The following is a 27,234-nucleotide window of genomic DNA, read 5'->3' on the forward strand; positions in this document are numbered from 1 at the left end:
CTACTGGGAGACTTCAATGCCCACGTGGGCAGCGACAGTGACACCTGGAGGGGTGTGATTGGGAGGAACGGCTGATCTGATCTGAACCCGAGCGGTGTTCAGTTATTGGACTTCTGTGCTAGTTACAGTTTGTCCATAACGAACACCATGTTCAAGCATAAGGGTGTCCATCAGTACACGTGGCACCAGGACACCCTAGGTTGTAGGTCGATGATCGACTTTGTGGTCGTTTCATCTGACCTGTGGCCGTATGTCTTGGACACTCGGGTAAAGAGAGGGGCGGAGCTGTCAACTGATCCCCACCTGGTGGTGAGTTGGATCCGATGGGTAGGGAGGAAGCTGGACAGACTCGGCAGACCCAAGCGTACTGTGAGGGTCTGCTGGGAACGTTTGACCGAGTCTCCTGTCAGAGAGTTCTTCAACTCCCACCTCCGGCGGAGCTTTGACCAAATCCCGAGGGAGGCTGGAGATATTGAGTCCGAGTGGACCATGTTCTCCACCTTCATTGTCGAAGCAGCCACTCGGAGCTGTGGCCGTAAGGTCTCTGGTGCCTGTCGAGGCGGCAATCCCCGAACCTGGTGGTGGACACCGGAAGTAAGGGATGCCATCAAGTCCTATCGGGCCTGGTTGGCTTGTGGGACTCCTGAGGCAGCCGACGGGTACCGCCAGGCCAAGCGAACTGCAGCCCGGGTGGTTGTGAAGGCAAAAACTCGGGCCTGGGAGGAGGTTCTGGCAAACCGTCCGGCGCCTCAGGAGAGGGGAGCAGGGCCCTACCAATGCTGTTTACAGTAGAGGTGGGGAGCTGTTGACCTCACCTGGGGAGGTCGTGGGACGGTGGAAGGAATACTTCGAGGATCTTCTCAATCCCGCCGTCACATCTTCCATTGAGGAAGCAGAGGCTGAGGGCTCAGAGGTGGACTCGTCCATCACCCAAGCTGAAGTCACCGAGGTAGTCAAAAAACTCCTCGGCGGCAAGGCATCGGGGGTGGATGAAATCCGCCCTGAGTACCTCAAGTCTCTGGATGTTGTGGGTCTGTCTTGGCTGACACGCCTCTGCAGCAACGCGTGGCGGTCGGGGACAGTGCCTCTGGGATGGCAGACCGGGGTGGTGGTCCCTCTTTTTAAGAAGGGGGACCGGAGGGTGTGTTCCAACTATAGGGGGATCACACTTCTCAGCCTCCCTGGAAAAGTTTATGCCAGGGTACTGGAGAGGAGAATACGGCCGATAGTAGAACCTCAGATTCAGAAGGAACAGTGTGGTTTTCGTCCAGGCCGTGGAACACTGGACCAGCTCTATACCCTCTACAGGGTGCTGGAGGGTTCATGGGAGTTTGCCCAACCAGCCCACATGTGTTTTGTGGATTTGGAGAAGGCATTCGACTGTGTCCCTCGTGGCGGCCTGTGGAGGGTTCTCCGGGAGTATGGGGTCCGGGGTCCTTTACTAAGGGCTGTCCGGTCCCTGTACGCCCCGAAGCAGGAGCTTGGTTCGCATTGCCGGCAGTAAGTCAGACTTGTTCCCGGTGCATGTTGGACTCTGGCAGGGCTGCCCTTTGTCACCGGTTCTGTTCATAATTTTTATGGACAGAATTTCTAGGCGCAGCCAGGGGCCGGAGGGTGTCCGGTTTGGTGAAGTGTGGAGTATAAGCCAGTCTTGCCCCGGCCTACCTCACCGAATTAATAACAGTTTACCAACCAGCCAGAACTCTCCGTTCCTCTGGACTTACCTCTCTGGTCATTCCTAAATTCCGATGTAAAAAGTTTAGGGGTCGGTCATTTGCCGTCCAGGGACCAAAGCTGTGGAACGCACTGCCAGCTCACATCCGATCCATCACTGTGCTGAGTGTTTTTAAATCGCAGTTGAAAACTTTTTTATTTCCTATATTTTTACTGTCTAATGTGTTATTTTTACTTTTTTCTGGAAAGTGCCTTGTGCTCCTTTTGGTTGCTGTAAGGAGCTATACAAAAACAGCTTGATTGATTGATTGATTGATTGATAATAAACTCATTTCTAATCTTTTCCATCCTCGTCACTCCCAACGAAAACCTTAACAACTTTAGCTCTTCTACCTCCAGCTCTGCCTCCTGTCTTTTACTCAATGCCACTGTCTCTAAACCATACATCATCGCAGGTCTCACCACATTCCTATAAACTTTCCCTTTCATTCTTGCAGATACTCTTCTATCACAAATCACTCCTGTCACACTTCTCCACTCACTCCACCCTGCCTGCACCCTTTTCTTCACTTCTCTAACACACACTCCATTACTTTGCACTGTTGACCCCAGGTACCTGAACTCCTCCACCTTCTCCACCTCTTCTCCCTGCAACTGCACCACTCCACTGCCCTTCATCTCATTCACACACATGTACTCTGTCTTACTCCTACTGACTTTCATTCCCCTTCTCTCCAGTGCATACCTCCACCTCTCCAGGCTCTTCTCAACCAGCTCACTACTCTAACCACAAATCACAATATCATCTGCAAACATCATAGTCCATGGAGACTCCTGTCTGACCTCGTCCATCAACCTGTCCATCACCACTGCAAACAGGAAAGGACTCAGGGCAGATCCTTGATGCAGTCCGACCTTCACCTTGAACCAGTCTGTTGTTCCTACTGCACACTTCACTGATGTCACACTGTCCTCATACATGTCCTGCACCACCCTCACATACTTCTCTGACACACCTGACTTCCTCATACAATACCACAACTCCTCTCTTGGCACTCTCATTCTCAAAGCACCATCAACATTCTCAAAGCAAATAAGGCATCTGTGGTGCTCTTCCTCGGCATGAAACCATACTGTTGCTCACAGATGGTCACCTCTTCTCTCAACCTGGCTTCCACTACTCTTTCCCATAACTTCATGGTGTGACTGATCAACTTAATTCCCCTGTAGTTACTGCAGGTCTGCACATCTCCCTTATGCTTAAAGATCGGTACCAGCACACTCCTTCTCCATTCCTCAGGCATCTTCTCACCTTCCAAAATCTTGTTAAACAATCTGGTTAAAAACTCCACTGCAATCTCTCCTAAACATCTCCATGCTTCTACCGGTATGTCATCTGGTCCAGCCGACTTTCTACTCTTCATCCTCTTAATCGCTGCTCTCACTTCTTTCTTACTAATCCTATCCACTTTCTAATTCACCAACTACACACCATCCAACCTTCTCTCTCTCTCTCTCTCTCTCTCTCTCTCTCTCTCTCCCTCTCTCTCTCTCTCATTTTCCTCATTCATCACCTGCTCAAAATACACTCTTTCCAGCATCCCTGAAAGCAAGACCTGGCCATCCATTCAATTCCATGATGCACGTGCCTCTTTAAAATGTATCCTGGCTTGCAATGATAAAGACTTCCATGTGCATATAGTCATGTGTGTTTGTTTTGACCATGTGTCTCTTGTGTATGTGTTTAGTATGCTGACACCCCTGTCTCGTTATTGTTCATGTTCACACATCTCTTGTTCACAGCTGTTTCTCCTTTGCGGTGTTAACAGAAAATACAGTATGTAATCACTGTGTAACCACTGAAAAACTAAAATAAATAAATAAAAGTATAAGTAACTAATAAATAAAGTATAAATAATTAAAGTCTTAAATGCTTTGATGATATTGACATCAGCTTGCAGAAAAGTGCAATATGAACAAAAAAAAAGCCCCCTCTTTGTAATTGACTAAGTGTGAAAATGTATGTAAAAAAGGATAAAAAAAAGAAAATTCTGTTTTTATCTTTCCTTTCTGGATTCCTTTCTTTGATGCTTTTTCTGACATTTCTATATATGTTTTTTCCTTTTCCCCCCCAAAACCTTTCAGAGCTTTGTGAACGTGATTTTTTAGTTACTGATTTTTTCTTTCAGCTGTTAAAATGAACGAGTGTTATAAGAATATAAAGGACTTCAGGTAAATGAGGCATTTCATTTATTCATATAATATAACATGCTTTATCTTGGTGAGGGTCATGCAGAATCCAGAGACATTAAATTAATTACTTCCCTTAAGACCATACTTAAAAAAAAAAAAGTCTATATGGTCAGAAAACATTTGATAATAAATACATTCTTGAAAAACATCCTCCATATTGTGAAGGGTCTTTAGCAAGACCCACCTTTTCTTACATGCACTAGTAATATTTCTGATTGAGTTACAATGCGATGCAATGTGATTTTTGTGGTAAAGAAAATGTTTTTAATGCTCAATAAGAATTTATTCGATTTGGGTGAAAGAGCTTTTATGTTGTCCTTTCCAAGTTGCAAGTGTCACTGAGTTTCTGAGAAAAATCAGTTAAATTGCACACAAAGTAAATAATATAGTAACTGGACTAATATTTGTCCTTATATAAATTCTAGAAATCTTGTAATGGCTTTAATCTGCTAAAATAGGATACAAAGCATATTACAAAACTATGTGTTACTTTTATAACTGCTTAAATATGTACTAGTAAGTGATTATGGGCTAATAAATAATTAAACATTTTAAAGAATGTAAAGTGGATATTTATTCAGCAACATCAGTGATAGTCATTGGCTCCTTATTCTGACCTCCTTCATTATACCTAGGACTGAAGTATGGATAGAGTTTCTCAGTGAAAGTCGGTTTAGTAAAAGAGTAGATAAGAGAGCTGGAGTTAGCATTATAAAAACAGACCAGACCCTCCTCATAATCCACAAACACCCCCACCTTTTCCAACTTCCCTCTCAGTGTGAGGCGGACAGGGGGATCAGCATTAGCCCTATATCCAATTACATTCCTTAGTGTTATGGTCCAGAATCCACTTTCTGGATTCCGATCACGCCAATTTTTTCTATCAATGTTTTCTTTCACAACTCCCAATGTCCATTCAGTTTTATTTCCTACTTGCACCTCATAATAAAATCTTCCTGAGCTGTAACTCTGCTTGCCCAGAACAGAGGGATAATCAAATCTGAGGAGTGAATCAGGAATATTCTGTTGTCTGTCTCCAAGTGTCACTTGTTTTCCATCGTCAGACAGGATGAGTTTAGCATGAGCTGTATCAGGATCCAAAATCACATCCACTGAGAAAAATAATTTTTTTTATTTTAAAACAAAACCAATTACTTATTCAGAGATGCAGTGTATGTATATGTGTTTGATTTTGGTGTATGTGTATACTTCATTGTATAAAATGTGTGTGTGGTGCATCTTTTATGTAAAAAAATGACACTTATTCCACACTATTTTGCACACACACATTCATCCCACACACGCATGCACACACTAATAAATACAATCGAGACTCTGGCTGAACTACTCTTCTTCTTCTTCTTCTTTCGGCTGCTCCCATTAGGGGTCGCCACAGCGGATCATCCATCTCCATACCACCCTGTCCTCTATATCTGCCTCTTTTACACCAACTACCTGCATGTCTTCCCTCACCACATCCATGAACCTCCTCCTTGGCCTTCCTCTTTTCCTCCTACCTGGTGGCTCCATCTTCAGCATTTTTCTACCAATATAATTCATGTCCCTTCTCTGCACATGTCCAAACCATCTCAATCTCGCCTCCCTCACCTTGTCACCAAAACATCCTACATGTGCTGTCCCTCTAATAAACTCATTTCTAATCTTGTCCATCCTCGTCACTCCCAACGAAAACCTCAACATCTTCAGCTCTGCTACCTCCAGCTCCACCTCCTGTCTTTTACTCAATGCCACTGTCTCTAATCCATACAACATCGCAGGTCTCACCACAGTCCTATAAACTTTCCCTTTCATTCTTGCAGATACTCTTCTATCACAAATCACTCCTGTCACTCTTCTCCACCCACTCCACCCTGCCTGCACTCTTTTCTTTACTTCCCTAACACACTCTCCATTACTTTGCACTGTTGACCCCAGGTACCTGAACTCCTCCACCTTCTCCACCTCTTCTCCCTGCAACCGCATCACTCCACTGCCCTCCCTCTCATTTACACACATGTACTCTGTCTTACTCCTACTGACTTTCATTCCCCTTCTCTCCAGCGCATATCTCCACCTCTCCAGGCTCTTCTCAACCTGCTCTCTACTCTCACCACAAATCACAATATCATCTGCAAACATCATAGTCCAGGGAGACTCCTGTCTGACCTCGTCCGTCAACCTGTCCATCACCACTGCAAACAGGAAAGGGCTCAGGGCCGGTCCTTGATGCAGTCCAACCTTCACCCTGAACCAGTCTGTCGTACCTACTGCACACTTAACAGCCGTCACACTGTCCTCATACATGTCCTGCACCACCCTCACATACTTCTCTGACACACCTGACTTCCTCATACAATACCACAACTCCTCTCTCGGCACCCTGTCGTACGCTTTCTCTAAATCCACAAATACACAATGCAGCTCCTTCTGTCCTTCTCTATACTTCTCCATCAACATCCTTAAAGCAAATAAGGCATCTGTGGTGCTCTTCCTCGGCATGAAACCATACTGTTGCTCACAGATGGTCACCTCTTCTCTCAACCTGGCTTCCACTACTCTTTCCCATAACTTCATGGTGTGACTGATCAACTTAATTCCCCTGTAGTTACTGCAGGTCTGCACATCTCCCTTATGCTTAAAGATCGGTACCAGCACACTCCTTCTCCATTCCTCCGGCATCCTCTCCCCTTCCAGAATCCTGTTAAACAATCTGGTTAAAAACTCCACTGCCATCTCTCCTAAACATCTCCACGCTTCTACCGGTATGTCATCTGGTCCAACCGACTTTCCATTCTTCATCCTCTTAATCGCTGCTCTCACTACCTCCTTACTAATCCTATCTACATCCTGCTTCACCAACTCCACATCCTCCAACCTTCTCTCTCTCTGATTTTCCTCATTCATCAGCTGCTCAAAATACTCCCTCCATCTTCTCAACACACTCTCCTCACTAGTCAACACATTTCCCTCTCCATCCTTTATTGCTCTAACTTGCAGTACATCCTTCCCAGCTCGGTCCCTCTGCCTGGCCAATCGGTATAAATCCTTTTCTCCTTCCTTAGTGTCCAACCTCTTATACAGTTCCTCATATGCCTTTTCCTTGGCTTTCGCCACATCCCTTTTAACCTGCTGCCGCATCTCCTTGTACTCCTGCCTACTTTTCTCATCACTCTGTCGATCCCACTTCTGTTTTGCCAACCTCTTTCCCCTAATGCTCTCCTGCACTTCCTCATTCCACCACCACGTCTCCTTGTCTTGCTTTCTATTTCCAGATGTCACACCAAGTACTTTTCTAGCTGCCTCCCTCATCACTCCTGCAGTAGTTGCCCAATCATCCGGCACCTCTTCACCACTACCGAGCCCCTGTCTGACCTCTTCCCTGAACCTCACACTACACTCTTCCTCCTTCAGTTTCCACCATCTTATTCTTCTTTCAAACCTTACTTTCCTCCTCTTCTTCTTCGCCTCCAAAACCATCCTACAGACCACCATCCGATGCTGTCTAGCTACACTGTCCCCCGCCAACACCTTACAGTCTCCAATCTCCTTCAGGTTGCTTCTCCTACACAGAAGATAATCCACCTGTGTGCACCTTCCTCCACTCTTATACGTCACCCTATGATCCTCCTTCTTCTTAAAATACGTGTTCACCACTGCCATTTCCATCCTTTTAGCAAAATCTACCACCATCTGCCCTTCCACATTCCTCTCCTTAAAACCATACCTACCCATCACCTCCTCATCACCTCTGTTCCCTTTACCTACATGCCCATTAAAGTCTGCCCCAATCACCAATCGTTCTTTCCTAGGTACACCATCTACCACTTCATCTAATTCACTCCAGAATCTTTCTTTCTCCTCCATCTCACAGCCAACTTGTGGAGCATAGGCACTGATGACATTTATCATCATCCCTTCAACTTCCACCTTCACGATCATCACCCTATCAGAAACTCTCTTCACCTCCACTACACTCTTACTGTACGCTTCCTTCAGAATCACCCCTACACCATTTCTCTTCCCATCCACACCATGATAAAACAGTTTAAACCCACCTCCAATGTTCCTGGCCTTACTCCCTTTCCACTTGGTCTCCTGAACACACAACATATCTACCTTTCTCCTCTCCATCATATCAGCTATCTCTCTCCCTTTACCCGTCATAGTACCAACATTTAAAGTACCAACCCGAACCTCTCCTCTCCTACACTGCTCCTTTTCCTGCCGTCTCTGTAGACGCCTTCCTCCTCTCCTTCTCCTCCTTCGGCCAACAGTAGCCCAATTTCCACCGGTACCCTGTCGGCTAACGATACCTGTGGCAGTCGTTGTTAACCCGGGCCTCGACCGATCCGGTATGAAATTCTCATTTGTGATCCGCATATTTGATTTGGCACATGTTTTACGCTGGATGCCCTTCCTAACGCAACCCTCCCCATTTACCCGGGCTTGGGACCGGCACTAAGAGTACACTGGCTTGTGCCCCCCTAATGGCTGGGTTACTCTGGCTGAACTACTATAAAGATAAAAAGGTTCAATTGTACTTACCTGCAAACTTCTTTCTCCTCTTCATGAACTCTTAAAAAAAATAACAATAAAACAAAAATTTAACAAAAGTTAATAATCAAGTTTTCCAACAACAAGTTTATGGGTTTGTGATTGTGGAATGGATGTGTATGTGTTAAAGTGTTTGTAAATAGTGTAATTTTTGTATTTGTAATTTTTTTTTTTACTCAGTATGACCCTGGCCACTGTAATGTTACCCAGTTTCTAAGTGTTACCGATCTTCTTATAGCCTGTTTGTGGTGAGCAATATTTCTAATTCACAAATCATCAGTGTTCTTTGCCATATGGCCATGTTGAATATCCAGTGGTCAGGATGAGAGAATTGGACTCAAAGCATCAACTCTTAACTGCTCTAATACAGGATACACAAATTTGTATGGTCTTGTCAAGCAGACAAAAACATGAACTTGATGAATAGGACATGTGACTTTGCATGGTTACACAACATACAGCTGTTATCACTTAGGGTGGACTCACTTTTGACAGCTATTTAGACAATATTGTATTGTCCATTGAAATCTACTAAAATAGTTGCTGAAATTTGAGGGGTGAATTCACTTTTGTGAGATACTGTGTGTATGTATGTATGTATGTATGTGTGTGTGTGTGTATATATATATATATATATATATATATATATATATATATATATATATATATATATATATATATATATATACACACACACACACACACACACACACACACACACACACACACACACACACACACATATATATATATATATATATATATATATATATATATATATATATATATATATATATATATATACACACACACACACACACACACACACACACACACACACACACACATATATATATATATATACACAGTGAGGAAAATAAGTATTTGAACACCCTGCTATTTTGCAAATTCTCCAACTTAGAAATCATGGAGGGGTCTGAAATTGTCATCGTAGGTGCATGTCCACTGTGAGAGACATAATCTAAAAAAAATCCAGATATCACAATATATGATTTTTAAACTATTTATTTGTATGATACAGCTGCAAATAAGTATTTGAACACCTGTTTATCAGCTAGAATTCTGACCCTCAAAGACCTGTTAGTCTGCCTTTAAAATGTCCACCTCCACTACATTTATTGTCCTAAATTAGATTCACCTGTTTGAGGTCGTTAGCTGCATAAAGACATCTGTCCACCCTATACAATCAGTAAGAATCCAACTACTAACATGGCCAAGACCAAAGAGCTGTCCAAAGACACTAGAGACAAAATTGTACACCTCCACAAGGCTGGAAAGGGCTACGGGGGAAATTGCCAGGCAGCTTGGTGAAAAAAGGTCCACTGTTGTGGCAATCATTAGAAAATGGAAGAAGCTAAACATGACTGTCAATCTCCCTCGGACTGGGGCTCCATGCAAGATCTTACCTCGTGGGGTTTCAATGATCCTAAGAAAGGTGAGAAATCAGCCCAGAACTACACGGGAGGAGCTGGTCAATGACCTGAAAAGAGCTGGGACCACCGTTTCCAAGGTTACTGTTGGTAATACACTAAGACGTCATTATTTGAAATCATGCATGGTACGGAAGGTTCCCCTGCTTAAACCAGCACATGTCCAGGCACGTCTTAAGTTTGCCAATGACCATTTGGATGATCCAGAGGAGTCATGGGAGAAAGTCATGTGGTCAGATGAGACCAAAATAGAACTTTTGGGTCATAATTCCACTAAACGTGTTTGGAGGAAAAAGAAGGATAAATATCATCCCAAGAACACTATCCCTACTGTGAAGCATGGGGGTGGTAGCATCATGCTTTGGGGGTGTTTTTCTGCACATGGGACAGGGCGACTGCTCTGTATTAAGGAGAGGATGACTGGGGCCATGTATTGCAAGATTTTGGGGAACAACTTCCTTCCCTCAGTTAGAGCATTAAAGATGGGTCGAGGCAGGGTCTTCCAACATGACAATGACCCGAAGCACTCAGCCAGGATAACCAAGGAGTGGCTCTGTAAGAAGCATATCAAGGTTCTGGCGTGGCCTAGCCAGTCTCCAGACCTAAAGCCAAAAGAGAATCTTTGGAGGGAGCTCAAACTCCGTGTTTCTCAGCGACAGGCCAGAAACCTGACTGATCTAGAGAAGATCTGTGTGGTGGAGTGGGCCAAAATCCCTCCTGCAGTGTGTGCAAACCTGGTGAAAAACTACAGGAAACATTTGACCTCTGTAATTGCAAACAAAGGCTACTGTACCAAATAGTAACATTGACTTTCTCAGGTGTTCAAATACTTATTTGCAGCTGTATCATACAAATAAATAGTTAAAAAAAATTCATACATTATGATTTCTGGATTTTTCTTTTTAGATTATGTCTCTCACAGTGGACATGCACCTACGATGAAATTTTCAGGCCCCTACATGATTTCTAAGTGGGAGAACTTGCAAAATAGCAGGGTGTTCAAATACTTATTTTCCTCACTTTATATATATATATATATATAATTTGTTTTAATCATATTTAATACTTTAGATTTATTTTTTTCCCTTTATATTTACCTGTTACAGCTGTAAAAATCATTTTACTACATGTTGTACTCTGTATGAATGTGTTTGTTTGTATGTGACAAATAAAATTTTATTTTATTTTAGTGCTAGCAGTAAAAAGGATGTATGTCTCAGTCATTAGTACTTAGAAGGAGAGTTTAATTAAATAATAAAATGAACAAGATCAAGTGTAATTACCATCATTCTCTTTCTGCCTCTGCTGATCTGAAAACAGAAAATATAAAAGGTTGATATTATATACTAACTAACAAGTAACACTGCTGGTGAAATCTGAAACTCTAAAGGGTTGCTACTCTTTCTGGCACCATGCATTATCATCAAATGTAACTAATAAATGATTCTGTGGACAAACCAAAATTTGATTTAAATCTGGCTCATTTCTACATGTGATAATTTCCACGTATCCCAAATTTAGGAAAAAACAAAGCATTACTGAGTTAATTCTAAAACTTGAATCCCTTATGACCTCTGCCTGTTCTACTAATTTGTCATTATATTATTGTTTTATGAATGTCATATCCACTGAGTTTTGCTTTCTTGATCTCTCTGCCTCCATACTGTGTATTTTGTACGGACATCGGAGCAACCGGCATTAAAATCTCCTCAAACTGAAAAATAAACAAATCATAATTTATGATGATCTGCGGTAGAAACTACACAACCTCATCTTGTTTCGAGGACCAGGCCTCAAGACCTTGATGTTGCCTAAAGCCAACAGCTGGAGAAGGGGACATCGAAAGCGATGCATGAGGAAGCAGAAACGAGGGAAGGAATCGGGGATCGGTGCTAGGCTAAAAGCTAACCCTAGCTGGCCTGCTCTACCATCCATTCTTCTATGAAATGTCTGCTCCCTGGACAATAAACTGGACTGCATCAGACTCCAGCATACCATATGGCGTGAGCATTGAGTCTGTTGTGTCTTTGTTTTCACTGAGACGTGGCTGAGTGACAGAGTTCTGGACACTTCCACCAACTGGCATTCAAGACTGGTTCTGAAGCAGGTAAAAACCTAGCCAGCAGGAGCCATATCTGCCCCTCATGATGCAGAATACACTGACTGGGACATATTTTGGGAGACTGCAACTAATGGCAGAATCACAGACTTTTAGGAGTACACATCAGTGACCAGCTACATCAGCAAGTGCATTGATGTCACTGCACTCAAGAAAATAATCTTACACCCCAACCAGTAACATGGCCGATGTTCTCACCAACATCGCTCTGAGTTGTTCCAACATGCTTCAGGGTCACTACCTTTGTCCCCGTGCTGATGAATTCACCTGTGTCTTGCTTTAACGACCACAGTCCCGTTGCACTCACTCATAAAGTTCTTCAAGAGGCTCGTCATGGAGCACATCAAGAACCTGCTGCCCCATTACTGGACCCACTGTAGTTTGCATACAGTCCAAAGAAAGTCCAAAAGGATCTCTACTTTCTGAGAAAGCTGAGGAAGGCACAGCTCCCACCACACATACTCACGACGTTTTACAAAGGGACCAGAGAGAGTATCCTAAGCAGCTGCATCACTGCCTTGTTTGGGATTGGGATTGTTTTGGAATTGCACAATAGTCATTTATTTCTCTCCTTATGCTATATATTTGCACACTACACAAAGTGGAACTTGATGATACAGGTTGTTTATGAGTCATTCACAAATAATTGTGTGTATTCTGACTGATGTATTTGTATCTCTTCTTTCTTACAGAAACCTCCTTCTACTTTGCGTTGTGATAATATCCAGATAAATGATTTAAGCTTCCTATAATTTGGTAACATTTATTAGATTGAACATTAGAACCAAGCTTTACAAACAAAAAGTTGAAAACACAAATTAATAGCGTCTGCTTAAAAGGCAATACTATTTCATATATCAGTTTTTCAGATATTTGAAAAATAAAATGTCAAGTTGTAAATATCACTTTCCATTGCCAATCTCCGATCCTTTGAAAATAGAATATATTAAATGTTAATATTAAACATAGGAAATTGATGTAAATGACTCTGAGACAATCAGACTTCATCATAGAGATGTAGTTCATCTGTGGTGTGATTTAGGTTTATATTTGAGAAGGTTTTAATGGAAAGGCCTTTTCTTGGCAGTTCCATTTCCTGAATATTAATAACAATGTTCTCTATCTGTTTTTTTATCTGGCTTAAATAAAGTTTAAATAGATTCACTATCAAAAAATGAGTTATAATTTTTACCCAAATCTGCACATTTATGTGACTCCTCAATTCTAAAGTCAAAGATGTCAATATGGTGTAAAAATGTCCCAATTAGATTTGTGAATAAATTTAATTACAGTGATGTATTATGATTTTAAAAGCATTTCATTCTTACCTGCATTTTGTTTCACCCTTTTAATATCTGATGATAAAAGAGATACATTAGTTTTAAATAGATACAAACATGTATGGAGTGATAACTAGATTAAGAATTTTAACAAAGTAACAATTAAATCAGATTGCATTTATTACGTTTCATTTTCTCCTTATGTTATATCTTTGCTAAATATATATAGCACACTGCACAAAGCAGACCAAAACTTAATTACTGTATTGATGTAGATTTTTGTGGTATCAGTATTTTACTTCACTATTTATTTTTCTTTTTACTTTCACTCATTACATTTTTACACAAATATCTGTACTTTCTACTTCTTACACTTCTTACAAAACAGGCCCATTACTTAAGTTTTGATCTTTTTGGTGAAATGTTAATATTAAACAAGTCATCAGGGTTGCACTAGCCAGTGCACTCTTAGTGCCGGTCACAAGCCCGGATAAATAGGGAGGGTTAGGTCAGGAACGGCATCCAGCGTAAAACATGTGACAAATCAAATATGCGGATCACGAAACAGATTTTCATACCGGATCGGTCGAGGCCCGGGTTACCAATGGCCAAAACAGGTATCATTAGCCAACAGGGTACCGGTGGAAAATGGGCTACTGTTGGCCGAAGGGGGAGAAGGAGAGGAGGAAGACATCTACAGAGACAGCAGGAAAAGGAGAAGTGTAGGAGAGTAGAGGTTCGGGTTGGTACTTTAATGTTACTATGACTGGTAAAGGGAGAGAGGTAGCTGATATGATGGAGATGAGAAAGGTAGATATGTTGTGTGTTCAGGAGACCAAGTGGAAAGGGAGTAAGGCCAGGAGCATTGGAGGGGGTTTAAACTGTTCTATTATGTATGGATGGAAAGAGAAATGGTGTAGGGGTGATTCTGAAGGAAGAGTTTAGTAAGAGTGTAGTGGAGGTGAAGAGAGTTTCTGATAGGGTGATGAATGTGAAGCTGGAAGTTGAAGGGGTGATGATAAATGTCATCAGTGCCTATGCACAACAAGTGGGTTGTGAGATAGAGGAGAAGATTCTGGAATTCTGGAGTAAGTTAGATGAAGTTGTAGATGGTGTACCTAGGAATGAAAGATTGGTGATCTGGGGAGACTTTAATGGGCAAGTAGGTGAAGGGAACAGAGGTGATGAGGAGGTGATGGGTAGCTATTGCCTTAAGGAGAGGAATGTGGAAGGGCAGATGTTCATAGATTTTGCTAAAAGGATGGAAATGGCGGTGGTGAACACTTATTTTAAGAAGAAGGAGAAGCATTGGGTGACCTATAAGAGTGGAGGAAGGAGCACACAGGTGGATTATGTTCTATGTAGGAGTTGCAACCTAAAGGTGATTGGAGACTGTAAGGTGTTGGCAGGGGACAGTATAGCTAGACAGCATTGGATGGTGGTCTGTAGAATGGTTTTGGAGGTGAAGAAGAAGAGGAGATGGAGGACTGAAAGAAGAATAAGATGGTGGAAACTAAAGGAGGAAGACTATACTGTAGTATGAGATTCAGGGAAGAAGTCAGACAGGGGCTCAGTGGTGGTGGTGAAGAGGTGCTGGATGAATGGAATTGTGGTATTGTATGATACCTGTCTCACAGACATAATAAATACATAAATAGAAAGCTTTAACGGGTCTACTTTTAAATAAACCAATTTATATTGAAATATGTGAACAAATATACTCTAATTATTGTAGCGTCTGGTACGTGTCATTTAGACTTCATGTCTCAGGAATTTCCTTTTAACCCTTGACATCTGCTTTTCAATCAAAGGATAAGCACCACGGCTTACACTTTTATTGAGAGCTTGTATACCACAGTGTCATACCCCCCCGGAAGACTGATTACACAAGCCAGTCTCTATACCTTACACACACACACACACACACACACACACACACACACACACACACACACACACACACACACACACACACACACACATACACCACCCCGAAAGCCAGATAACACCCTGGCCTCTCTGGTTGAATTTACAGGGACCCTCAAACCATAAAACAATTCACTCTCGGAACTCGCGCCCCAGTACGTCTGTTTGTGACACACACACATATACAGGCACACACACATCAAAATGGAGCATTCTTTTATTAATGAAATAATAAATAGAATGTCCCACTTCACATGACACAAACATACATCTTGTTTGTGTCTTCTCCTATAAATAAAGCAAGTGTTTAACTCTACCTCAATAATAGTTACACTCTAAAAGGTTCAGTAATATACCTCTGTTTTAATGTTGTCTCTTCTTTTTGATTTTAAAGTTGATTAAAAATTATCTTCTCTTTATTCTTTCTTTCCTAACAAGGGTGCATTGTATACACCAGAATATAATGTTGTATTAACATAATTTATACCTTAAATATTTATACCTTAAAAACAGATTGTACATCTGTTTTAATGGTGTCTTTTCTGTTAGGGCTTGATGTCAAAGTCGACATAAAATTATCTTCTCTTTATTTTCCTAACAAGGGTGCATTTTATATACCTGAATATAACATTGGATTAACAAAGTTATACCTTAAATACCGGTATGTTAATAGTATGGTAAATGTTAACTGGTATGTAATGTACCTCTGTTTAATGCTGTCCTTGCTTTCCATGTCTAATCAAAACGATCACCAAAATTATCTGTTCCCTATTTTGCAAACTATGGTGCATTTTATTTGATCATGAAATGTACCAGACTGTCTTGATACACTTTGGATAAAACTTTAAGTTCTCCAAAGCAAGTATAACCCAGAAACCACAAACGCACGAACAAAGGGAGTTTCTTCCTCCAAAACTTCAGGCCATAGCATTGGCCATTCCCCCAAAGATAGATGGGGTTCAGGACCTTTAAAACATCTTGAACTCAACTAATCAACAGTCAGTCAAGTAAACCAAGCTCGCTCACTCAGCTCGACCGGAAAGGCTCTGACCCCCGGGCCCGAAGGATCTCAAATCCTTTTTGAGATCTTCCAGCAAGCTTTATCTTTCAAGAACAACAACTGCTCTGAACCTGGAATAACATCTGACTCCATCCTAACTGACTCTTCAAAGATCTCTTTGTCGCATCTGGACTCTTGTGCAACAAGCCAATGCAAGTAACCATTTTACCAACCAATATAGATGCGTATTTAAGTTTGAGCCCCTTAATTTAAGGTGAATATGAATCCTTGATGAGTCTTCTTTTAGGCTGTATTTTAATGTTGAAGATTAGGCTTGCCATTCCTTTCCTTTCTTTTTCTCCTTTCTTCTTTTCCCCTCTCTTCCTCCTTTTTCTATTTTTAACTTTTGTTTATTTTTATTTTCATTTTTGTTTTCTTTATTTCTTTTTGTTTGTTTGTGTAGTTCGTTTTATGTTGTGTTTGTCTCATTCATTAAACGCCGTATTTCTCATAAGTGATTGTATCTGAGTGCCGCTCACATTTTAAGGTTCCTGCAACATTTGAGCTGAACTACATGCTCTATTAATTGTACGGTATAAACTAAAGGGGGGGTTGGGTCTTTTTTCGGCCGGGGAGATACCTCTTTTATAGAGTTAATAAAAGATTATACTGTCTGTTTGCCAGACGATCAGACCAAATAAATGTAACGTTAATTCCATTACCGTCAATTCAACTTAATTTTATTATTTAGGAGTAACTATAATCCGTTATAATTATAAAGATATTTGAAAATAGATGTTAAATGTTCATGTTAATAAACATACAACAGTATTGATGTAAAAGTATTGATTGTGAAAAATCAAATGTAGTATAATTTAGGTACATGTTTGGGGAAGTTTAAATAGACAGGTATTTTCTTGGCAGTGCCTGAGTGGTGTGGTGCAGCTTTTATTTCCGGAATATTGATCTCACTGTACTCACTGAAATACCCGAACATTTGTATATTATTTTGTACCATTTCACAATCACAATTATTCAGAGAGATGTAATTCATATGTTGTGTAATTTAGGTGCATATTCAGGGAAGTTTGATATGATTATAGGATACTGTTTTAGGCTATAGATTGTAAATGATTAACTATTTAACACCTGTGTGTGGGGAATAAAACCAATATACCATAATGTTTACTGAGGTTTTAACAATACACAAAATTAATTTCAATAAATTGGTGCCTGAATTCAGATGCCCTAAATTTCCATGTAATCAATAATAATAATAATAATAATAATAATAATAATAATAATAATAATAATAATAATAATAATAAAATGTAACATTGTAAAAGTATAATATTAAATATGAATAATTACATGGTCCATTAGACCAGTGGTCCCCAACCCCCGGCACCAGTCTGTGGGTCAGTTGGTTCTGGGCCACACAGAAAGAATACATACTGTAACATACTATTTCCGTTTTATTTATTATCTGATTCTGAACGATGTTTTATTTTGGACACATCTGTCTATGACTCACTCTTGATGCATGTCAAGATGCCTCGGTCACATGTCTTACCTACATCCGCTACCTTCTTAAAGGAGCTGCTCCGGCCGGTAACACATAATACATTACCACTAAATTGAAACCCCCAAGCTAGCACAATGTACAAAAAACAACACAGTGGATTTCATGTTTATTATTATAATTAATAAATACCAGTTTGTATGCCGGTCGTATCACTTTATTTTGTTGTTATCCACCACACCTTAAAGGCCGGTCCATGAAAATATTGTCTGACATTAATCCGGTCCGTGACGCAAAAAAGGTTGGGGACCACTGCATTAGACACTTAGTAGTACATAATTCTTCATTCTCATGATTGTATATGAACTTCAGAAGTTAAATCATGGTCACTTTAGTCCAGAGTGAATTGAGTACAGAAGGCTGCTTTAATTCTGCAGAGTGTTTGCTATTTGTACACACAAAGTTCAATAACATTGATTACTTTTATCTTTAACTTCTTTTAGATACTGTTTACAGAGAGCTGTGCCAAGTTGGGTCCTACAGACCACTGATAGAGTGATCTCTAGGACATTAATGGTAGCTGAAGCTGTAGTATAAAATGAAATATACTTTAAGATAGAGATATAATAAAGAAATATTTCTGAAAATAATTACCTTTCTTGCAAAGTACAACTGAGATTAATATCAATCCAGCAGCAATAAGACATGATGAAACTAAAATGCCCACAATCCACTTCCCAGCAGCAAAGAATGGACCTAAAATAAAACCACATATACATATTTATAATTTTACAAGTTTTCAGATACAAAAAAAAAACTTGTGAAAGAGCTAATCAATGCAATCAAACATTTTTATAGAGAGCACTGTGGCAAAAAAAACAGTACGTACGATAAAAATTGTAGTAATAGGTCTGTAATGATTACAGTAGAATAAAGTGATAGATTACAGTGTCATATTCTAAACTTATAAACTATAGACTAAAATTAAAGTTTTAATTTAATATACTTACTATTAATAATAATCTCTGTCTCCATCATGTGATGTTTTTGTAGAAGTCGGCAGTAGAATCTGTTGGAGTCGCTATAATCGTAAACAGTGATGCGGCGTTTCATACTGAAGCCCTCTGTCTCTCTGTGTGTTTGTGTGTCTTCAGCAGGCAGAGTAACTCCTTCTCTGTCCAGCCATAGAACCTCAGGTTCAGGTTTCCAGCCTCTGGACTCACATACTAGATTAATCCCTCCCGAGTTATCATAACTCTCCAATGTAATCACTGGCTGGCTTCCCTGAACTGCAGTCATTACACAAAATATATTGTTTTAATTCAGATGAAAGTATATAAAGATATTAATCCAGAATGACTGAGACTGATTTTTAGATTAAACAAGTTGTGCCTCTTTTCTGTCAGATATTATGTGCCAGAAATATCTCAGGATATATTATATTCTAAACATGGCTTCTCAGTTAAAAAAATTTTTTTTTAAACAAATGAATAAATAAAGTTATTAAATTACATATAACTAAATAATTCCATAATATTGTCTTGATTTGAATAATAATAATAAAAAAATAATAAAAAAAACTGATTATTTAAAATATGAATGACAATTTGATAATTAAATTTTTGTATACAGCATGAAAATATAATGCAAAGTTTTTATTAGCATGTTAATTATTATTGCCCAAAAAGATTTTTCACCATTAAAACAGAATTATTTTAATTGATACAGGTTTCCAAACTGCTTGTGCGGTGTCAAAGAAAAAAATGGGACTACTGCTGCTGAACTTTTATACAATCTCATTTTCATTGAGTAATTCTTTAAAATGGAAATAGGTCTTACCCTCAACAATGACATGAACAGTGGTCTCATTGGACATGGATTTATCCTCAACAAGACACTTGTACTCTCCTTCATCAGAAACTCTGAGAGCTGAGAGTTTGAGTGAAGTGTTGCCTTTCTGTAGCTCCCCTTTAAAAACTGAAGTTCTTCCACTGTACGTCTGAGCCTGCTTTTCATTAGCGTCTTCATGATCCTTATAGAGATGCACTAAAGAGTTTTCTTTGTCTAGTTTATACCACTCCACTGTCATGTCCACAGCACTGGTTTTGGCTTTGATAAAACAAGGCAGAACCAAGTCTTCACCAGCTACAGCAATAAGAGGAGCTTCGGAACCAACCACCTGTAATAGCTCTGTGTTTTCAGAAAACATATAAATGCTGAATATTATTATTTTTCTATATACAATATGTCAGACTGCATTTTGACCTGTACAGCTTGTTTTCAGATGTGGTCTCACTTTCTTTAGCTCTCTTAATTTGTTTGCTACCTGAACTAATGATAAACAAAATGAGCAAATGAATAAGGCTGTCTAAACATACACAAACAAACAAACAAACAAACAAACAAACAAACAAACAAACAAACAAACAAACAAACAAACAAACACACCTACTTGAGCTCATAGAAAGTATGGCTTAGACTTCAATGTATTTTTATTTGTTTAGCACTTTTAACAATGGACATTTTCTTAAAGCAAATTTACAGAGAAAAGGTTATACATTTGTATAGAAGAATTTATGAGTTTGGTGCCTATAATTTTGGTTCTTATAAATTTAAGTTCATCCCTCATCTGGGTGGCAACAAATGGCATTCATTACAGTCCCATTGCTGCTGAGGTGTGCTGCTTAAATGCAGAACTGTTTATGCAATCTATGGGTCTGAGCCATTGAAGCAGACTGTTGATATTAATTACAGTCTAAATCCATCCTCAAAGTTCTTCGTAACTCTAGGATCTTTAAAACCATCCTAAGCTACACAGAGTGGTCTACAATTGAAGAAAACTACATCCAGAGGTAGGTCGAGATTAATCAGGCAAATTTAAAGAGAAGAAAGATACAGGAACTTTGGTCACTTGTAACTCAGCATTTTTAACTCAACAGAGAGAGCAAGAGAGAGAGAGAGAGAGAGAGAGAGAGAGAGAGAGAGAGAGAGAGAGAGAGAGAGAGAGAGAGAGAGAGAGAGAGAGAGAGAGAGAGAGAGAGAGAGAGAGAGAGAGAGAGAGAGAGAGAGAGCATGGGAAAAGAGCAGTGACAAGGAGAGAGAAATAAGCATTTTCATTGTTTAATGAATGTTTAAGGACAATGTTCAGTGTGATCAGGGTGCAGCTTGGGACTTCGGCAAAACTAGCTATGGAAGCATAACTAAAAGGAAGAGTCAAAAGGTTAATCACTTTTGTACGTTGCTCTGGATAAGGGCTTCTGCTAAATGCAGCAAATGTAAATGTAATGACATGAAGGATCTCTGGGATAAGAGATGACCCGCCACACCACCATCAACAAACCTAAGTGAATGCTTGAGAGTGGGACACTAATTGGAAGGCTGTTCCATATCTGTAGGACTTTGTACGAGAAATCTCCACCCCAATACCAATACAAACAGTAGCCTGCACATTTTGATAGAAGTAGGCGTGGGGGATCATAATGGAACAAAAGTTCAGATAATGTGGCGTGAGACCATTTAGTGCTCCACAAGTCAGTAGTATTTTGTAATCAATGAGAGATTTAATTGGGAATAAATGTATACTGATTACAATAGGGGTGATGTGAACTAACTGAAGCTTATTTATGCACATTCTAGAACATCCAAACAGTGAAGCAGTAGTTTAATCAACAATAACATGAACTAGTTTATCTGAATCCTGTAATGACATATTTCAAATTTTGGCAATATTTCTAAGGTAAAAGAAGACTATCCTGGTAATGTTATTCACACGAGCCTCAAAGGAAAGACTAGAGTCAATAATGACAAATGTCTTTGACTTGAAATATATTTCTAGCTGCATTTAATCCTCTTAAAAGTAATTCCTTCATATCTGAATTTAGCCAAAGGAAGTTAACAAGCATCCATTGTCTAATGTCCATTACACACTCTTCAACATTGTTAGGCTGATCTCTCTCATCTGGGTTTGCTGAAAAGTACAACTGTGTATTGTAATGAGTTGAAGCTAATGCCATGTTTATTGATTAATTTCACCCAGAGGCAGCATATATAAAGAAAAAATCAGTACCCTAAGACAGATCTTTGCAAAACACCAAACTTTACCTGAGTGACTGTATAGAACTCACCATTTACAACAACAAACTTATAATGATCAGTCAAATAAGACCTAAGCAAGGAGAGAGCTGTTCTCTTTATTCCAACAACATTTTCTAGTCTAGCAATGAGGATATTATGATAAATGGTGTCAGATGCTGCTCTAAGATAAATCAGCACAAGCAGGGAGAAACCACCCTGATCAGAGGCCAACAGCAGTTCATTTCCCACTTTAACCAACACTGTCTCTATGCTATGATTAGGTCTAAATTCTGACATATATGTTTCATAAATGTTATTTCTAAGTAGGTGTGAGCATAACTGCTGTGCAACAACCTTTTCTAGGATCTTGGAAATAAAGTGGAGGTTTGATATTTCCCTATAGTTGGAAAGCTGACAGGGGTCAGTGTCAGGGTTTTTTAATTAGGGGTTTGATAACTGCTAATTTGAAAGACTAAGACCCATAACCAATGCAATTTGAAGAATGTATTGTTTTTAGAACAGTTTCAAGTACTTCTGAAATTAAGCAGACTCCAATTCTCTCAAATGGGAGTAACACTTTGTAACTGATGATCTGTTATAATTATACCGATATCTACAGTGTTATTTATAAAATAATTTGAATGTAAATTAATAGTCTGAATTTGTTGCCTGATATTTTCAATAATATCAATGAAAAAGTTCATGAAATCATCAATGCCACATCACAGAGCTTGTTGTAAGGTGCTTTTATTCCTAGTTTATTTTTCCACAGTACTAAATAAAAATCTAGAATTATGCCTGTTATCTTCTATATAAGCAGAGGAAAATGCTGATCTAGCAACACTACTAGCTTTTCATTTAGTTTGACACCATTCATGTTCTTATTTCCAAGTTATAATATGGTGCAATTCTTTTTCTCTCTAATAATTTACATTTTAAGGGGAGCTATATTGTTTGGAGTGTATCAGAACACTGATTCTAGACATTCAGTAGGCCAGTCGAGCTCTGTGGGGTCAGATAGTGATCCAATCAATGTCAATAACAATGACATGACTGTTCATTTAACATAGTAACATGGTGAAGTACATTTGCTATGACTGAGGTAGAGATAAAATAGATGAGATAATTATCTAAAATACCTTCAGACTGTGGAATTACGAATATATCTTTCATATTTAATCAAAATGTTAGTATTAAATCAAGAGTATGTCCACCACTATGAGTGAGTCCTATAATATTCTGATTTATTGAATAGCAATGAAAAGTAAAATGTTTCTAAATAAACAAGGTTCGAAATGAAATCCACAAATTCTACAAGAAAATCAGAACAGGGCCCTGGGGGTCTATTAATGATAATTAATGGAATTGACTGACTAGACTTGTTTTTTGGGAGCTACATACGGTATGTTGTTGTAAACAACTTTGAATGTGTTGCTGTGTTACATTTCTGTTTCATTTTTTGTGCGACACTTAGATTGTTATTATAAATAACTGCATCACTGACCCAGATAGAGGAGTGAAGGGCTGGATGAAACAAGCGGTAAGATTACACCTGTAGCTGATGAGATTAAACATTGCGCTCTGGTTAGTCCGGTGACACCAATAAAAAAAGCACTGAGTGAAGGCGTTCCGATCCGTCTGAATAGTAAAGGAAAATAAGAATTTGTTTTGATAATGTTTTTCTCATTACTTTAAAATGCTAACTTTAGTAAGTTAAATATATAATTGCATTATATATTGCTCACATAGACATTTAGTAAATCACCAAGGAATTTTTTATAATTTGTTCAGTGATTTATGCATTTGTTTTGGCGCCACCAGGTCAGAATGCAAAAAAGTTGGATTTTTTCATCACTGTTCAAAGACTCTTCATGCTTTTAGAGGGTGGGGACCCACAATTATGGGTCATCCTAAATGCTAAATTGCTAATTGCTAAACCCTAAATGGTAACATTAACTGGTTGCACTTCTGGTGCATGACAGTTATTTTTATCCAATGGACAAAGAGTCTTGTCTTACGCTGCAGTGGCCAGGGTCATATAGAGATTTTCCAAGACAGGTTCCACTCAGAACAGGCCTTGCAAGGTTGTGCTGTGCGTTAGATGCAGAAGTTGGCTTCAAAATACAAATGCATGATTCCTGCCAGCATTGCTTTATAAGTTAAAGAAGTAAAACGTGTGCTTGTCAGTGCTCAGACCAAATACCGCACACTGCAACAAATCGGTTTGCATGACTGTCGCCCCAAAAGGAAGCCTCTTGTGAAGCTGGTTAACAAGAAAGCCAGCAAACAGTTTGCTGAAAACAACCTGTCCAGGAGCATGAATTACTGGAACCATACTACAAATAACAACTACAATAAGTGCACCCACTGGCCTTGTCTTTTCTATATACAGTACTGCAGGCCACATTGATGGAGGAGGCAAGGAGACACATGGCATGGCAGTACAGCAACCAGCATGATTCCCTGCTACTTCCCATGAAGTGCAGAACCACCAGAAACTTGGTTGTGACACTGACAAAGAAAGAGATGTACTTTTGGTGCATGGCTCAAAACCAGACTAATTATTTGGTAAAATATAAAGTTGTATTATAAACAGATGTAGAACTCTAGTGTATGCTTTGCAAGGAATGTGTGTGCTGAAAGTCCTTAAGTAGTTTAGGTATGTTCAAGGCCAGTTCTAGACAATTATATTAAGGTGGGCTGGTACAAATAATAAGTGGACAATCAGTGGTAGTGGCCCCAACATCTAATCCAGTTCTCCTCATTACTTATATTTACAAAATTACGAAAAAATCTAAAAAAAAAAAATAATAATTTTTTACAGTATTTTAAACTCCACAAATCTTGTTTTTATTGAATCGTTTATTGATTAGTTCTCAAATAAAATTAAATCCTAAATCAACGTATCAAGTCTATTTTTAAACATCAGTACAAAATCAGAACATTTTCAATTTACTACTTAATCAAAGACAGTATCAGAATAACATTACCAGGATAGCCTTTTTTTCACCTTAAAAATAATAAATATTTTTAAGGTAAATATAACAGGATGCAAAAAACTAGATCATGCGTTAGTTAGATTTAGATTAGACTACTGTAATGCTTTACTATCTGGATGTTCTTGGAAGTGCATGAATAAGCTTCAGTTAATCCTTACCAGATCTAGAAGATACAGTATGACCACATCACTCCTGTTTTTGATGGCTCCCCATCAAATCTTGTATTGATTTTAAAATCTAACAATGATGTATAAAGCACTGAATGGTCTCGCACCACAGTATCTGAGTAAACATTTGTACCATTATGATCCCCCACGCATACTTAGATCAAAAGGTGCAGGCTTTTTGTTTGTACCTCAAATAATGAAGACTACAGCAGTGGGTAGATCTTTCTCTTACAAGCCCCACAGTTATGGAACACCCTTCCAAATAGTGTTCGATACTCAGACACAGTCGTAAAACAGTGTTCAAGTATAAGCTGAAAACATATTTATTTAGTCAAGCTTTTTGTCAGTAGTTTTCTTAGGTAAAAAAGCAGATTTGGAGGGATCATGGATATAGAGTGATTCTGTGAACTACGTTATCTGTATGCTGTCATTCTCCCACTCTCACACATTCACTCATGTTTGTTGGTGGGGGTGTGGTTGCCCGTCTCTAATACCAGAGATCCCCCATGTCTTTGGTACCTTCTGGCTCTCCTCTCTCTATAGTTATGCAGCCATAGCTAGTCTTGACAGAGTATTAATCACAATGTACAATATCTTTAATGTTTATAAACAATTAGGGTACTTAATAATCCTTATTTTCTACCATTCACCCCTCTTCTCTCTCTCTCTCTCTCTCTCTCTCTCTCTCTCTCTCTCGGTTGAGTTAAAAATGCTCTTGAGTACCAGTGACAAGTGTTCTTGTCCTTGTCTTTCTTTGGATCTGCGTGATTAATCCTGATACACTACCTCTGGATGTAGTTCTCTTCAATTGTAGACCACTATGTGCAGCTGAGAATGGTTCCAAATTAACAGATTAAATATCCATGAAGTGGACTGTAATTAATATCCACAGACTACTACAATGGCTCAGGACCACAGGATGTGTTTAATCGCCTATCACTGCACACTCAAGCACTGTTCGACTGGTACCACCTTCTCTCAGGGTAAGAGGCAAGTATACTGCAAGGCTCTTTTCTGTTCTGGCACCGAGGTGGTGGAATGAACTTCCCCTCAATGTCCAAACAGTGAAGTCCCTGGTGTAGGAGTAGGTCTTCAAGTATCGGGTGAAAACCTAACTCTTCCTGAAACATTTGAACTAACATTTTCCAAGCTTGCTTTGTTTAAAAAAAACAAACAAACAAAAAAAAAAAAACGTCTCAACAGAGTTGTAGGCTGATCTTAACCTAACATACCGGTATAGATTTATTCACTTATAGAGGCTCAAGGCACTTTTTTTTTTACGTTGCTCTGGGCAAGGGCATCTGCTAAATGCTGCAAATGTAAATGTAAATATAACGGTCATGAAGTTGGATTTGTTAAAATACCTGGGGTCAACAGTGCAAAGTAATGGAGAGTGTGTTAGAGAAGTGCAGAAAAGAGTGCAGGCAGGGTGGAGTGGGTGGAGAACAGCGGCAGGAGTGATTTGTGATAGAAGGGTATCTGCAAGAGTGAATGGGCTATGGAGTGACGAGGATGGACAGGATTAGAAATGAGTTTATAAGAGGGACCGTACATGTAGGACATTTTTGAGAAAAGTTGAGTGAGGCGTGATTGAGATGGTTTGTTCATATCGGTAGAAGAATTCTGAGGATGGAGCTGCCATGCAGGAGGTAAAGAGGAAGGCCACAGAGGAGGCTTATCGATGTGGTGAGGGAGGACAGGCAGGTGGTTGGTTTGAAAGAGGCAGATGTAGAGGACAGGGAGGTATGGAGATGGATGATCTGCTGTGGCGACCCCTAATGAGAGCAGCTGAAAAAAGAAGAAGAAGAAGACAACGATGAGACACACACATGAACAAGAAAGCTTAAACAAACTGAGAAAGTCAATTTCAAGTAGGTGTGCTAACTTGCAGTGACAAGTGACAAACAATTGTGAGTAATAAATGGTGTGGCTAGATCATATAACATGCATGAGCTGAGGGGTGATATAGTCTGTGTGTGTGCACTCTGCTTTAGTTTCCATGTCTACATTTATACTGAGCTTAAGAAAATAAATAATTATCTGAGATGTTTTGTACAGGAAACAGAAGAACAATTTGAGGAAACATATGATTAGTAGTTCTTGAACTTCAGACATGGTGAATGCCAACAATACAACCTTTCAGAAATATTTCTGAAGACAAAATAAGTTCCAAAGTAGCATTAAATGTGAATAATATTACCATTCATTCAATTCT

At 39.4% G+C, this 27,234-nt stretch overlaps 1 protein-coding gene across 3 annotated transcripts in view; it reads right to left on the reverse strand.

Moving 5' to 3' along the window:
- LOC310726180 (butyrophilin subfamily 1 member A1-like) overlaps window positions 1-27,234 on the reverse strand; it is a 155,832-nt gene that overhangs the window by 39,464 nt on the left and 89,134 nt on the right. Inside the window, exons 3-9 of one of the 3 annotated variants that reach the window (XM_083541523.1) lie at window positions 19,619-19,969; window positions 18,790-19,068; window positions 18,434-18,535; window positions 13,380-13,406; window positions 11,216-11,242; window positions 8,473-8,502; window positions 4,559-5,039 (exon numbers count right to left, since the gene is read on the reverse strand). In XM_083541523.1, coding sequence (XP_083397649.1) covers window positions 4,559-5,039; window positions 8,473-8,502; window positions 11,216-11,242; window positions 13,380-13,406; window positions 18,434-18,535; window positions 18,790-19,068; window positions 19,619-19,969 — 1,297 coding nt within the window. Of the gene's footprint in view, window positions 1-4,476; window positions 5,040-8,472; window positions 8,503-11,215; window positions 11,243-13,379; window positions 13,407-18,433; window positions 18,536-18,789; window positions 19,069-19,618; window positions 19,970-27,234 lie in introns of those variants that run through there. The other 2 variants (XM_083541524.1, XM_083541525.1) reach the window with 2 other exon arrangements.

This window comes from Silurus aristotelis (assembly GCF_946808225.1).
Source record: "Silurus aristotelis genome assembly, chromosome: 5".
Lineage (NCBI taxonomy): Eukaryota > Metazoa > Chordata > Actinopteri > Siluriformes > Siluridae > Silurus > Silurus aristotelis.